Below are 13913 nucleotides of genomic sequence, written 5' to 3'. Positions count from 1 at the left end.
TGTCCAACTAACGGCTTAGGCCCACTCCCCATTAGTTGGACATCCTTAGCGTTGCTGCGGAGGCTGGAGAGGCTCCCACCACCTCCGCTGTGCTGGCCAGCCATGAGCTGGCTTCTGGCTGAGCGGCACTCCCCCTGTGGAAGCGCACTAACCCCCAGGGGGCAGCTCCTGTGTTAAGCATCTGCCCCCTGGTGGTCAGTGTGCATCTTAGTGACCTGTCGTTCCTGGTGAGTCCCCTGTTAGGGACAATTTGCATATTACCCTTTTTATTATATAGGATGTTGAGTTTTAAAAGTGGATATTGTCAGATTTGTGTCATCTTTTTTCCTACGTAATTTTTTCTGTCTATGGTTTTAAAGCTTAGAAAGTTACAACCCTAAGATTGAATCAATACTCAAGTCTATTTAATTCTATTATTTTATATATTTTGATGTCAAGTCTTTAATGTTTCAGGAAGAATGAATACTCTACTAAACACCTATGTAAAGTGTAATATGCAAAACAAAAACTCCCCCAAACGAAAACACTCCTTAAGTAGGCATGGGAGAGCCCACCTGAACGGAGTGAAGTGAACTTCTTCACCGGAGAGCTCCTCTTAGGCCTGAGCGTGCTAATAAACCTGTGGGTCTCTAAGGTGAGGGAGGACTGGCATGATCAGTATAAAACATTTTTCAAACTTGGTGCCTGTGGAACCCTTTATTCAGACAGCACCTCTTGGGGCTAGTCTTCCATTGCCACCTTTTGGAAAACGTTGCTTTAACCCAACGTCAAATAAAAAACAAAAACAAAGGCAAACTCTGTGCTCCACGAGAGTGAGGACCTCTGTCCGTTCATCCCCTGCTGTATTCCCAGCGCGCCGAAGATGCTCGGTGTCAGTGGAGTAAACATGCGAGTGCAGGCACAAATGAACCAAACAAATCAAGTCCAGTACCCAGTCCTGAGACACACACATTCCAAGGTGCAGGCAGAGGCAGGGGCTGTGTGGCTCACGGCCACATTGCTGGACCCAGCCTATGTAGGCCTAGACAAAGACTCGAACAGAGACATGACTAAAGGAATGAGTTACTTGCCCAACCCAGCTCCTGACTTCAGTCCCCAACACCTTTCTTTCGTGGGAAGGGCAGAGGATCTCACCTGGGTAAGAGGATCTCACCTCGGTCACGACCCCAAGCATCTCTGAAGGCAGCTTCAGGCATCTGCCGCTGGGCTAGAGGCCCCGGGCCCCAGAAATGCCCCTTGGGAGGCACGCGGGCCCGTGGATTCACAGATGAGTTTCACGCCAGTGTCAGAAGCTCAGGTGCCCACAGCCTCGCACCGGCAGGCCTCCCACCCTGGGGAGGCTGGGGACCAGGTGTCTGAAGGCAGGTGGGACTCGAAACCCTTCCTTTAAGGACAGCCTAGCGTCGGACCAGCGCCTGTTGGGGTGCTGTCCTCAGAGTGGCCCCCTGAGCGGAGCTGGCAGCCTGAGACACTGAGTCATTGAGCCTTGGGGGCAGGACAGGTGTCTTAGGATCACAGATGGCCCTTCGTCGGGATGAGCACACCTGCCATGCTCACCGCCATCCTTAAACCAGCATCTGCTCCTTCCTTCTGACCCTTCGCCCATCACTGAGCTGAATCAGCACAAAACTGCCGAGAGCAGCCTCTGTCACACAGGAACCCACACGGGCACACAGGTCCTGAGTAAAGCGCTCCGTCAGGTCTGAGGCTCGGAGGTCTGGGGAAGTGGGTGCCCGCAGCTGCTAAGCCAGTCTGTTCCCAACGGCTGAGGTGACACTGACCCTCACCAGCTACGTCCGGCATCTAGAGCAGAAAAGTGCCATGAGCTTTCAAGAAGGAGATCCCAAAGCCGGGCCCAGGAGCATGGGTGACCTTTTCCAAATATTACCCCCGGGTAATATTTACGTTCAGAGTGCCCAGCGCAGCCCCAGAGAGTCCCACGGCACCACATGTGCAAGTCCCCACCAGCAGTTTAGGGCAGACCGACCCCCTAAACGAATGCCTGTGTTCCAGGTCTGAGCAGCTTCCATGGCAAAGAAGAGAGGAAACAAGGAGCTTTATAAAGAACCATATTTATTTTCATTTACAGCATCATATACCATAAATAAAGCTAAACATTGTTCGCTGTGTGCAAAATACAGGGTTCGGTGTGGCACTGAAATTGACCGCGGAGGGTCACAAACATGCGCTGGGGGGGCAGGGGGGAGGCTAGCTGACGAAGGGGCTGGGAGGGGAGGGCAGTCTTTGGTTGACACTCTATAAAGGGAGGGAGACTCTGCAAGAGAAGATAAGAGAGAGCAATGACTTCGCACTGGCTGGGATCTGCACGGGTGCAGTGAGGAATGCAGCATGCAGGGCAGGGCAGCCAGGCCCGGGGTCAGCGTGTCGGGGCCGCGTGCAGGGCAGACGCCGCATGCAGCCTGAGACCTGAGGCCTGGCCTACGGTTCCTGGCACTTGGACTGTCCTGCTGCTCCAGGTAACGAGTCAGCAGAGAGAGCAGCTTTGAGCAGGCCTGGGGGGCACAGAACCTGGCCGCTGCAGGCCTGGGGCTGGACCGAGTCCTTTCTCAAGGCCATCCCTGGCCTGGGACATGATGGCTCTCGGGGCAGCTTCTGCCTCCTCTGCGGCTTTGTGAGCCACGAGAGGTAAGGAGAGAGCCACGGCAAAACTTAGCGTCTGTGGGGCAGGCTGCAGCAGGGAAGGGGCGTGCTAGGAAAACTGCGACGTGTGGCCACAGTGCAGAGCGTGGATGGAGGTGGTGAGGAAGCTGGGCGTACTGCTCTAATCCCTCCCAAAAGAGTCGCCTCTGGTTTTGATCAATGGTATCAATGATCTCCATATCAGAACCAGTTTAAGCTGGTATGCACGGGCTTTTTCAGAGGCTCCTAGACAGAGGTGTTCTTTTCACAGGTGACAGAGCCCCCCCACGGCAGTGTCTCCCCGTCAGAGCTAACCCTCCCAGGAAGGTAAGCGGCTTGGCTCTGTCAGTGCAACCGGCAAAGCATGTGCACAAGCCACAGAGGGGCAGCGGCAGGCGGGCATGCACCGGGCGGGGGCCGGGCTGCCGGCTCCCAGGTCAGTGGGATCGGAAACAGCTTTGGCGCTGAACACCACCCCGCCCTGTTCGCCCCCCATGCCACCCGAGGAGTCGTTAGTACGCAAGACACTTGCAGTGAGCACAACCAGGACCGCGGCGGGAGGACGGTGCGGAAAGCGGCGTAGGGGTTAGTCAGTCCCACTCTCTGAAAATCCGCAAGGAAACCAGTCACCTCAGAGCAGAAGTGTGTCAGCCAAGAAGTGGGTGCAGCACTGGAAGGCTGAAAGGAACTGACGGCCACAGTGCAAGGTTGGAAAGAGAGAGACAGAAACGAGAATTTAGTTTTTTGGGGGGGAGGGGAAAGGAGAACGACCGACAACAAGAGGAGGCGCGGGAACGGGAAACAAGGCAATCATTTAAAACGGGGACACGTCCCCCCACGCTCGCGGCTCGCTCCGGACAGGGGAACCTTCCTGGTGGTGCGCAGCCCGTCCCTGCAGCAGTGGGCACGTGTGTTTGCATCTGCACCCCCGGCCCCCGTGTCCTCTCGGCCCCGGTTTTACTCCAGTGTCTCACAGTCGCTCTCGAACCCATTGTGGAGGCTTAGAGCGCCCCCTCCCCCCAACCCCCGCCCGGGATCCACTGTGTGTTTGGTGCTGCCCACCAGGAAGGTTCAAAGTCGCAGAACATACAGACTGACAGGCACACCCTGTCTCACCAGAGGAATTCAAACATGTCCCTTTAGGGCCATCCGTGACCTTCTCAGCGATTCTAACTGTGGCTCCTGGAGCCTGCACAGGGCTCCTCAGCCTGCCCGGGGTGTTCACACCGGGACGCGGAGAACCTGCTTTCCGGAATCAAACATACAGTGACTCGAGGGCTCCTCCCGCCACGCTGAACGTGACCATCCCAGCACAACGCTGGGAAAACCCAATGCAACTCATCGGACTGAGAACAGGCCCCACAAGGACTGAGGTGTCGGTCCCCACGGGCGTGGCCACAGCCATCCCCCGTTCTACCCGAGGACGTCAGGGAAGTGTTTGTAGAAATGCCTTCCCCCTTCTCACCCTTAGAAACGTGCCATCTCCAAGTCCTCCGGAGCTCCGGCTCCAAACCCTCACCAGGCTCCATCCCTATGTGGTCTAGAGGAGCTCTCTAGGGTGACAAGTGCGTGGAGATGTGTTTGGCTCAGCAACTCTAGCTACACTGAGCAGGGCAGGGGCCTTTTTCTGTCAGCCTCTCCGTGGTTCCACCAGACCCAGCAGCTGCGCATGCCCAGGCAGAGTGGAGCGGGGCAGCTTAGGCCTCCTCTGGACGCCCAGAGGGAAGAATGCAGGTAAGGTAGGCCAGTGCTTGGTTTTGCCCCTAATAGGACGTATTTCTTTGCATCAGTCAATGAACAGCTTCCACTCCCAGCCTTCCCTGCCAATCAAGACACAGGGGCCCTTCCCTCTGGAGGTCTTAGGCACCCCTTTCCCAGGACAGGGTGAAAAATAAATGGCTTCGGACTGCTTTGACCAAATACGCACATAGCCGGGTTGCCGGCTCGAGGGGCTGAGCAGCCAGCATGTCTGCAAGCAGTGCTCACTGGGTAGGCCACGCTTCCCAGAAATATTACCCTGAGGTGCAAACAGACGCCCTCAGTCCCAAAGGACGGGACAGGAGAGGGCAGATTCTCCCCTCAGCCTGACCATGAAGGACCCTGAGGGGCCTGCGCTCAGACGGCAGCCTGGGCTGGGGACCTGATAGGGAGCCCCAGGGGTCGGGGCTCCGGGTCCAGGCCGCCTGCTGACATAGCCCCTTCAGCAGCGGTGTCCGCTCGATGGGGCTCTGCGGGGTCAGGTGCCGATGGGCTTCGCTGCAGTGCTCGGTCGTGGGAAGGGAAAATGCTTGTTTGTAGCGATCTGCGCTAAACCCCAGGGTTCTCTATCATTTGGCTGTTATTTGGGATGGGAGGTGGGGGAAACTTTAAGCGACTATTTTACATCAAAACAAGGGAGCAAAACAGTCTCAGAGGGAGGACATGTAACAGCCAGCTACACACTGCCATGCGCTTTGTACGCTTAATTCTACTTGGTTCTCCTACTCTTCTCTTCTAAAATGAGTATGCTTCCATGTTGCAAAAAAAAAATTGCCTCCCCCATCCTTGACAAGTGGCATCTGGGTACATAAATCGAGAGGCCCTGGTCAGGAGATGGCACACTCAGTTTTGCTGACATAAAGCCCAAATCTGTAACGTGGCAGGCAGTGACTATTACTACAACTGACGGGTGTGGAAGGGGTCTGTCATACCAGTTATAAACTTCTAACCCGTGTTTCGAAATCTCAACACGCATTGTAAAAAAAAAAATGCTTGTTCTTGGATTATTAAAAGTTAAATATTGAAATGTAAACCTAGAAATACAGCTCGCTTTGGTATAAAAGAAATGCAGATCTGTAAAAAACATCCTTCATGTCGCGCTGGCCCCAGCACCCTGACAAGGCCGGCGCGGGCGGCCAGCTCTTTGGCTTTTGCAAACACGTGGCCATCTACCCTGGAGACGGGAAGGCCCTTGGGGCAGCGCCCATCAATAGAGCTTGCCGGGGAAGTGCCCGAGTACCCAGTCGCGGATGCTCTCGAGGGACTCCTCGGACTCCCGGTACATGGAAGCCAGGACCTCGGAGAGCACCCACAGGAGGGGCAGCCCGAGGCTCAGGAGCTCGTACGTGAAGCAGTAGTTGTAAGCATTGTCCCTGAAATGCAGGCCGAGGGCACGCAGGAGTCCCCGAATCCAGTTAAGCAGGCTCCGGGGAAGGTGGAGCAGGCCCCAGGGCAGCCTGAGAGGCCAGCTTAGCGCCTTCCTAAAGGAGGAAGTGGTGATACCTGGGGGGCTGCCTGTTGGGGGGCCCAGGGCAGCGGCTGCACAAGAGCTTTCCGTGGGAGGTTCTTGCAGAGGGGCTTCGTGCTCCGGCCACATTCCCTCCTCCTGAGAAGGATCAAAGGGAGGCAGTGAGTTCATGATTCTCACACAGGACCCCTCTGGCAAAGCAGACCAAGAGAGCCAATAAAAATAGAACTTGAGCGTTGACCTATGAACCAGGAGGTCACGGTTGGTTTCCCCGCCAAGGGCACATGCCTGGGTAGCAGGCTTGATCTCTCGTGTGGGGCGTGCAGGAGGCAGCCGATCAATGATTCTCTCTCATTGATGTTTCTATCTCTCTCCCTTTCCCTTCCTCTCTGAAATAATAAAAATATATTTTAAAAAATTTGAGCTTACTATAGCAACAAAGTCTAACCTATTCCAGTCCTCTCTTCTCTATGAGACAAGCAGTTATATAGACTTAGACACTTAGACAGTGTAATATATCTATATCTATATCTATATCTATAATAGAACTTGGCAGAACCAGCCTCAAATAATCTCATCGCCCATGCACTGCCGAAGGGGGGCTGACCATGGGCACATCTTTCCTGGGGGACAAACTGATCACGGGGCTCACAATCCTTTACAACACACATTTCTAATGATCTGTCCTAAGTGAATAATTTGAAATATGGATAAGTATGCACGTACAAAGATGTTCACTATAAAAATACTTATAAGGTAAAGAGATTAAACAACAGGAACATTCAACAATATGAGAGTCATTAAATAAATTATTGACCATGTTTCATAGGCACCCAATTCTATGCTCTTAAAGGAGTTGTAATGTCATGGGAAACTGTTCCTGACACAGTTAGCGAGCAAAGAAAGATAAAACTGTAGCCGTAGGATTCTGACCAGTTACAATCCATGCGCAGAGGAAGAAGCCTGGAAGGAAACGCTTGTCACAAAATCACGGTTTTCTCAGGATAGAGTGGCAATGGGCGCTTCAACTTTCCTTCTTTATGTATCTAATTTACTTATCCATTTTTTCTACGTTGAGCCTAGATTAACGTGTAATGGGAAGAAAGCTGTCAGTGGTGGCTCTGGGCTGGCGGTGGTATGACTCAAGCCACGGAGGTATTTGCTAAGAGCTGCCAGAGGGGGCACTATAACAAGCCTGTCGCTCATCACGTTGCTGACTTCCAAGGGCCTAGAGAAAGGACTTGAAAACCTCAGCAGAGGTTGGCCCCATACTAGGCAACCCTACAAACAGCGCCCTGTGGTCCCGGCAGGGAGGTGCGGGGTGGGGGGAGGGGGGGCGGGGGGGGCGTGGAGAGGACAGGGCCCGGTGACCATGGTAAGTTTTGCATGGCTGAGCAGATAGCCCCATCTCTGGCACACGGGAAAGCTCTCTGGGCTTCTCCTGAGAGGCCAGCACAGCCACGCACCTGGGAATTGGCACGGGGATGGGGGAGGGGGGCCGGGGGGAAGGGATGGGGTGCCGGGGGGTGGGGGAGGAGGACAGAGGGATACACCTCAGAGGTCTTCTGAACGGACTGAGGCAAAGGGACCATCACAGCAGGGCGGAGAGCCCTCTTCCTCATCTACGAGTCTCGGTCCTTCTAGGGCCGGAGATGCTGGCCTAGCGTGGAGGAACCCTTGAAAACCTCCTCCTACCCAGAGCCCTTCCCTGTTCCAAGGCAAAACGTACCTCTCTTTGTTGCTTCAGATCTGCCCGTCTCTTCCGTTGCTGACTATTGGCTTTACAGTGAATGAAATGGGGCTTGCAGAAAAACTTGCCTGGAAAAAGAAACGCGCACACACAGTTGTTTTTGTGTGTGTGTTTTCTCCCCTGTAAGCCAGAGCCACAGGAGACCTGAGCCAAGTGCCCGCCACTGTCCAGGTCAGACAACGCCAGTCACAGGAACAAACCCCGGGCAGCTCCCTCTCGGGAAGGGGCTTCTGTCTCCGGTCTTAAAGTGGCACTGATTCAAGGCCCAGGACCCTTTGCTGCCTCAGAGGGATGGGGCTGAACCCCTCAGCGAATCCCCAAACCAAACGAAGGCCAAGCCTCTTCCCAGGACCCGTTGTGAGGCAGCAAAAGGGACAGCAACACCACTTCTAGCCCCTCCTCCTCCTTTCTGGGACCCGGGGGTGGGGGAGGCTGGGAACAGACGGCGGCGGGGATGGGGAGGAAAAGCCCGGGTGAGACACACACCGGCCCCCGGCCGCTGCCCAGGGACCTGGCACGCTTTCCAGAAAAGCCTTCTTTGCTCACTGTTACATCAGTGGCAACAGCGATGGGGATAATGGTAACGATAATGAATGCTTTTGTAGGACTTACAGTCTAGCAGGCACTATTCTAAATGCTCCCCGAGGATGAACTCACCCACCCTTACAACAGCCTCATGCACTAGGTACTACTAGTATCCTGATTTTACAGACGAGGAAACTGAGGGACCAGGAGGTCAGGGAACGGGCCCAAGGTGACAGGGCTAGTAAGTGCCACAGTCTAGATTTGAACCTGGCGCTTGCGTTTGAGGGTCTGAGGTCATGAGCACGGTGCTATCCTGCCTCTCATCCTGACAGTGCATATATCCAAGGCTTAAAATTAGAAAATGACCCCTCGTCCCAATGAGTGCAATTCCTTCATCCGTGACCTCTGATCAGCTCCTCGTCAGAACGGATGCTACTATGGTGGTTATTTTTCGAATGCCCGCATTACAAATACTACTCCCATCCATATGCCGCCATCTATTGAACCCTTATTACACGAGCGGTGTGCTGCTGAGCACGCGTCTCCACCACCCAGGGGAGATGGAAGGCGGTGAGACTGAAGGAGAAAACGTACACAGAGCTGGCGGCACTCGGCAGGTGCCCTCAGGGCCAGCACCCACCAGGTGAGGGCGCTGCCTCTCCCCGGGAGCCCCTGCCCCCCTGCAGGTGGCCTCTCTGTCCAGAGGGCCCCCAGGCTCCCTGAACAGCTTTCCCCATGACACTGAGCTCCCTGGGAGTTGCTGGGCGTCCCAGAGCCTCCAGAGGGACAGGAGCCCACAGTGCTGTCCCTGGGGAAGGCGCTCACCTTCCTCGCCGTCGAAGGCGTAGGCGGCCAGGCGCAGGGTGGTGGCGCAGACGCTGCAGCGGAAACACTCTCGGTGGAAGAAGTGGCCCTCGGCGCTCAGCCGCTCCATCACGTACACGCGCTTCTTGCAGAAGTAACAGGTGTCGCTGCCGCCCAGGTTCAGGGGAAAGGCCTTTCGTGTGGTTTCCTGGGGAGCACAGGGCATCAGAGAGAAGAGCAGGGTGTTAGGAGCTTTGGAAGGCGAGGCCCCGGCTGTTAGACATTCCAGCCTGATTGTGGGGACTGCGTGGCTCCTGGCTGCTGCTCACGTCACTGCAGACACTGCAGCAAAGAGTGAGAGTGGGAAGAAACGCCCCCCATAGAGCCCCCAAAACTGCAGGGGCTGCTGTTCATTGTATTCCAGGCTGGCCGGCCACAGGCAGGCCCGGGAGAGGGGGCCTGTCCCCCAGCCTGGCTGCCCAGGTTTCGGGAGGGGGTGATGTCTCCTGGTCTAGGTGTGGGCATTTTTCACAGATATGCCTGCCCAGTGACACCCTCTCCAGCTGCCTGCCCCAGGGGTAAGCATTGTCGGGTGTAGAGTGAGGTCATTGAAAGAATGTTTTCTACAACCTCTGTCCCCTGCAGCGACTTAAGTTAGGCAGGGAAAGTTGTGGCATCAAAACTGTTCAAGGAAAAAAAAAAAAAAACTGTTCAAGAGAACTGCAGAAAAGGGAGAGGCTGTGCCCCACAGCCCACCAGGCTCCAGTCAGACTCCTAAAGGCAAGGGGGTGGGGAGGGGAGCGCAGGGGTGCCCCTGGGCGATTCTAGGGAATGTGCCGAAAGGAAGCAAAAGGGATTGTCAGCTCAGATCTCTGGGGATGGCAGCGAGTGGCCATGGTCTGAGAAAGGAAGAATTAAAGAAAAGGGAGGTTTTTCCACCACTGAATTCTCAACCTAACTCAAAGGGCTCCTTGGGCACTCAACACTGACAGAAAGGGATGCCCGGCCGCGTGGAGGCCTCGCCGGGCCTTTCGCTGAGCTCCCCGGCAGCAGCGAAGGTGCGAGGCCTTGGGAAACGACCCCCAAGGTGGCCGGGGTGGTTTGTCTTCAAGGATGTGCAGCCTCCCTCTCCCTCTGCTCTGATCCGGCCATTCCCAGCCCCTCTGTCCACGAGAAGGGGCACCTTGGAGAGGGCCAGGCCCTCCTCTCTGGGTCCTGGGTGCCCTCCCCGGGAGGCCAGGGCCGGAGTCTGCGGGGGAAGCTGGGGGGTGCATTCTTACCAGGTCTGGAGAGGTGGCCTGGGCCTTAGGTCTGTGATCATTCATGTACAGATTGACCAGGACTTCGGCTGCAGCCCCTATTCCGCTGGACACTTTCCCTACCGTCAGCTACCCGAGAGCAGAGGGAGAGGAGACAGAGACAAGGCAAGGCCGGTTAGCACCGAGAAGGAAAGCAGGAACGGGCTGGATGTGGGAGAGGGCTCCACACCCGCATGCAAACAGCACCCGGCGACCTGCGACAGGCAGACCCAGCCCGGAGCGGGCAGCAGGCACTCTGCCGATGGAGCGAAGGACAGAACGGAACCCCGTGACCCTCGGGGAGCCTGGTGACTTGGAGAACTGCACCCACTGAGGGTGCAGGGCCTTTAGGAGTCACTACTCAGCGCACAGACGGGGTGACGGAGTCCAGAGAGAGGAGGGGTCTATCCAAGGCCACTTAGCAAATAAACGTCCGATCCAGGACGCTGCTCCTGTCGCCTGCCTCCCACCCCCACCCGGGTTCCTCCCCACGCCTGTCTCTTTGGCGGCTGGGACGACTCAGGCTGCTTGGCCTGATTTCCACCAAAAGGCATGTTTGCACCTGAGTCACCGGAGCCTCCAAAAGCCTGTGAGGCACAGAAGCTGAGCAAGGGAGGCCAAGGCCCAGGAACTGAGACCTCACAGACAGACAGACAGACAGACAGACAGACAGACAGCAGGACCGCAGCCACCCTCCTCCTGAAACCCTCCCCCTTGGAGGGTTGTCCGATGCTGCTCAGTGCGCGTGGAGCCCCCACCGACCTGGAGGAAGGTTAGGGCCCCGCATCACCACGGCTGAGCTCAGTTTTCAAGTTGAATCACATGGGGAGAAGTGTGCCTGCCTCATGGATCTGTGGTAAGAACTGAGAGACACGGGGCAAAGTGCCTGGTCTTAGCAGGGGCTGGGCCAGTATGAACTTGACCCCTCCCTCCCTTCTTCCTCTGACTCCGGAGGCAGGCGGTAGCCAGCCCTGCAGCTCCATGTCCCAGGGAGCGATGGCTGTGCCTGGTCAGAGCCCCTCCAGGCCAGGACCACAGGCCATCCTGCCAGCCAACGCAGGGGCTGGCCTGGGAGTGGAGCCGGCTCACGGGGCAGGAGGAGGGCTCAGGATGAGGAGCCTCACTGCGGGCTCCAGGCAGCACGCCCCGAGGCCCCGGGGCCAGGGCTGGGCAAGGCCAGCCCAGAGTAGGGGAGGCAGCCGCTACACACAGGCCCCAAGGATCACTGCCTGATGGGTGGTGAGTGCCACCTGTGGGCTCCTGTGGGCATGATGGCCCCTGGCTGCCTGTGAGTGCCTGGATCACCCCAGTGTGTGGAAGAGCCAGGAAGGGTGGGAGCTGACAGCACAAGCAGACTGGGCACACGCATCCACACACCCAGCACATGCAGCTGGACCCCTCTCCCCACCAGCTCAGAAAGGCCGCCCAGAATGCCGTAGTCTCCTCTGCAGGGCGGCGAACGTGCACAGTAAGAGATTCCTGACCCCGTGACCCTGCAGGAGGGGGCTCCAGACCCTCCCCAGCCTCCCAATCCAGCTTCTGGCAGATGTGGCCAGAGAGAACTGCGATTTAGGCTGAAGGCCCCCGGGCACACTCAGATGGCCATTGGGGGAGCACAGAGCAGGGACCTGTGTGTGGGTGATGGACACCCTCAATCTACACCCAGACTGCTCTGGGGAGGCTGCATCTAACCCCAGAACAGTAGCCTCAAATCCACAGCGGGAAGTTTGGGGAGCAGCAAAAACACAGGGCAGCAGGCTCCCCCAGCTCCCCACCTGCTGGCAGCTGGACACTTTCCCTACCATGTTCAGAACTTTCCCTCCCACGTTCAGAACCTGAGACCCACTCCTCGGGTTCCAGTCAAAGCACAGGCGCTGCGAGGGAGTGAGCGGGAGGGGCTGCCGAACTGGCCGGGAGAGGGACACTCACCCTCCTTCTCACCAAGGGAACCCCAACCTAACAGCAACGTTGGGCCTCTTGCTCCAGACCATGTTTGTGGTTGGGGGGAGGGGGGTTGTGGAGAATGTGGCTGCGGCGAGTGGCCCCTCGACTTTACAACGCCTGCCCCTCTCAGGAGCAGCAGCTGCCGGGCCGTTATTGCCCCCTCCCCGCTGGCCTGGCCTGGGAGGGATTAGCATTGTACTTTTAAGCACACACTCTACAATTGTCACAAATGCCAAGATCCTTGGCTCCTGCTTTCCAGAAACGCTCAGGTGCACTGGCTGAGGACAACAGGCTACTGTTCGCCTGATGCTCCATCCCCTGCCAGGCCCCCACCACGGGCCCCTCAGATAGGGGCTGCAGAACATGAAGAACTTTCTGGGTTTATATCAGAATAAAGAGGGAAGGCCAGATCTACCTCCCTGTCCATCCACACTGCCCTGGCGTGGCCATCTCCACTGGCCCAGCGTGGGGACCGGCTCCGTGTGCTTCTCCAGCACGGCACCACGGTGAGGCCGGGATGCCCACGTGCAGCCATTGCCTCCCGAGTCAGCAGAGACTGAGACTGTGCTTTCTGGGGCTTTGCTACAAGTCCCTAATGAGGCCTTATTAACCACTTAGCTAATAAGCACTTTGTATCGCTGAGCTTCCGTGTAATCCTGACTTAGGGAGCAATTAAGGAAGCACGCAGAGGGCTGTGCGGTTGCTGGGGGTGTCGCCCAAACACATCTGTGCAGCCGTGAGCCTGCTCAGTGGTTCTAACAGCACAGGGCACTGTCCAGTCCCCTGGCCAGGGGATGTCAGGGTGAAGACCAGACCTGACCAGGAAGGCCCCTTCCTCCCGGTTGCATTCACTTCCCACTCGGTGACAGCGGCTGTGCCTCCTGTGGCACTGAGCTCCCAAGAGCACTAGGCATCTGCCAAGTTAGTGAGCCCAAAGCACTACCGTCGGTGCAGCTTCACAGGTCCGTGTTCTGGGACTTTTCTCCTCCGCAGACGGCCCTCACAGGGCTCTGCACACGTAAGAACAACAAGGCTCACCAAGGATGAGCGGCTGGCTTTTCTCAGCCCAGATTCTAACGGGGATGTAATTACTGCCACAAGCTCCATCGCCAGAGGCTGCAGACGATGGCTATATCTCCACAAGGAGACATTCTTAAAGCAATCCCATTACTCCCAGCTCGGAATAGGATGGTCCCTGCCTGGCTGTTGGAGCCTTTCTCACCCTGCTCCGAGCCGGCCTATCTCCCCTCTGGTTTGCATTCCCTGATGTCATGACCCTGTCTTAGTCACCTCTACCCCCTGGCACAGAGCAGATGCGCTGAATGAAGGAGGAAGCAGGCTCCTGGGCCCTTTTGTCTCCAAACAATGGTAATGCGCACCCCCCTCCCCTCCCTTGGACCTGGAACTCAGCCAAGAATACCAGGTGTCCAGGCTGTGCTTCTCCGCAGAGCTGGGCCACCTGTGGCCACTGGGCCTGCTGTGAGCCTCATAAAGCCCACACGGGTCAGGCTGGGTGAGAGGGAAGCTCCCAGGGCCTCGGAGCGGGGGGGGGGGGGGGGGGGGGGGCACGAGAGGGGGAGGTTTCCACAGTCAGGGCCTGAGGACCTCTCCTGGGCCTGCTGGGCAAGGACGATCCTCACTGAGGAGTCCCTGCCTGGGAAGCAGCAGGGAACAGGCTGGTGGGCCCGAGTCCTCAGCCACATGCCAGGGGAGGGGAGGACACGGT

At 57.0% G+C, this 13913-nt stretch overlaps 1 protein-coding gene and 1 non-coding gene across 2 annotated transcripts in view; one reads left to right on the top strand and one right to left on the bottom strand.

The window, feature by feature from the left end:
* The window catches only part of MICAL2 (microtubule associated monooxygenase, calponin and LIM domain containing 2), a 206111-nt gene that overhangs the window by 61755 nt on the left and 130443 nt on the right, over nucleotides 1-13913 (bottom strand). Inside the window, 4 exon segments of the mRNA XM_054724629.1 lie at nucleotides 5902-6004; nucleotides 7596-7684; nucleotides 8967-9153; nucleotides 10226-10333. Coding sequence (XP_054580604.1) covers nucleotides 5902-6004; nucleotides 7596-7684; nucleotides 8967-9153; nucleotides 10226-10333 — 487 coding nt within the window.
* On the top strand, nucleotides 6246-6368 carry LOC114234967 (small nucleolar RNA SNORA28). The gene has a single exon (XR_003621147.2). It is a non-coding gene; the product is annotated as a small nucleolar RNA SNORA28 (small nucleolar RNA).

This window comes from Eptesicus fuscus, chromosome 13 (assembly GCF_027574615.1).
Source record: "Eptesicus fuscus isolate TK198812 chromosome 13, DD_ASM_mEF_20220401, whole genome shotgun sequence".
Taxonomy (NCBI): domain Eukaryota; kingdom Metazoa; phylum Chordata; class Mammalia; order Chiroptera; family Vespertilionidae; genus Eptesicus; species Eptesicus fuscus.
This window is presented reverse-complemented; position numbering and strand designations above follow the sequence as displayed.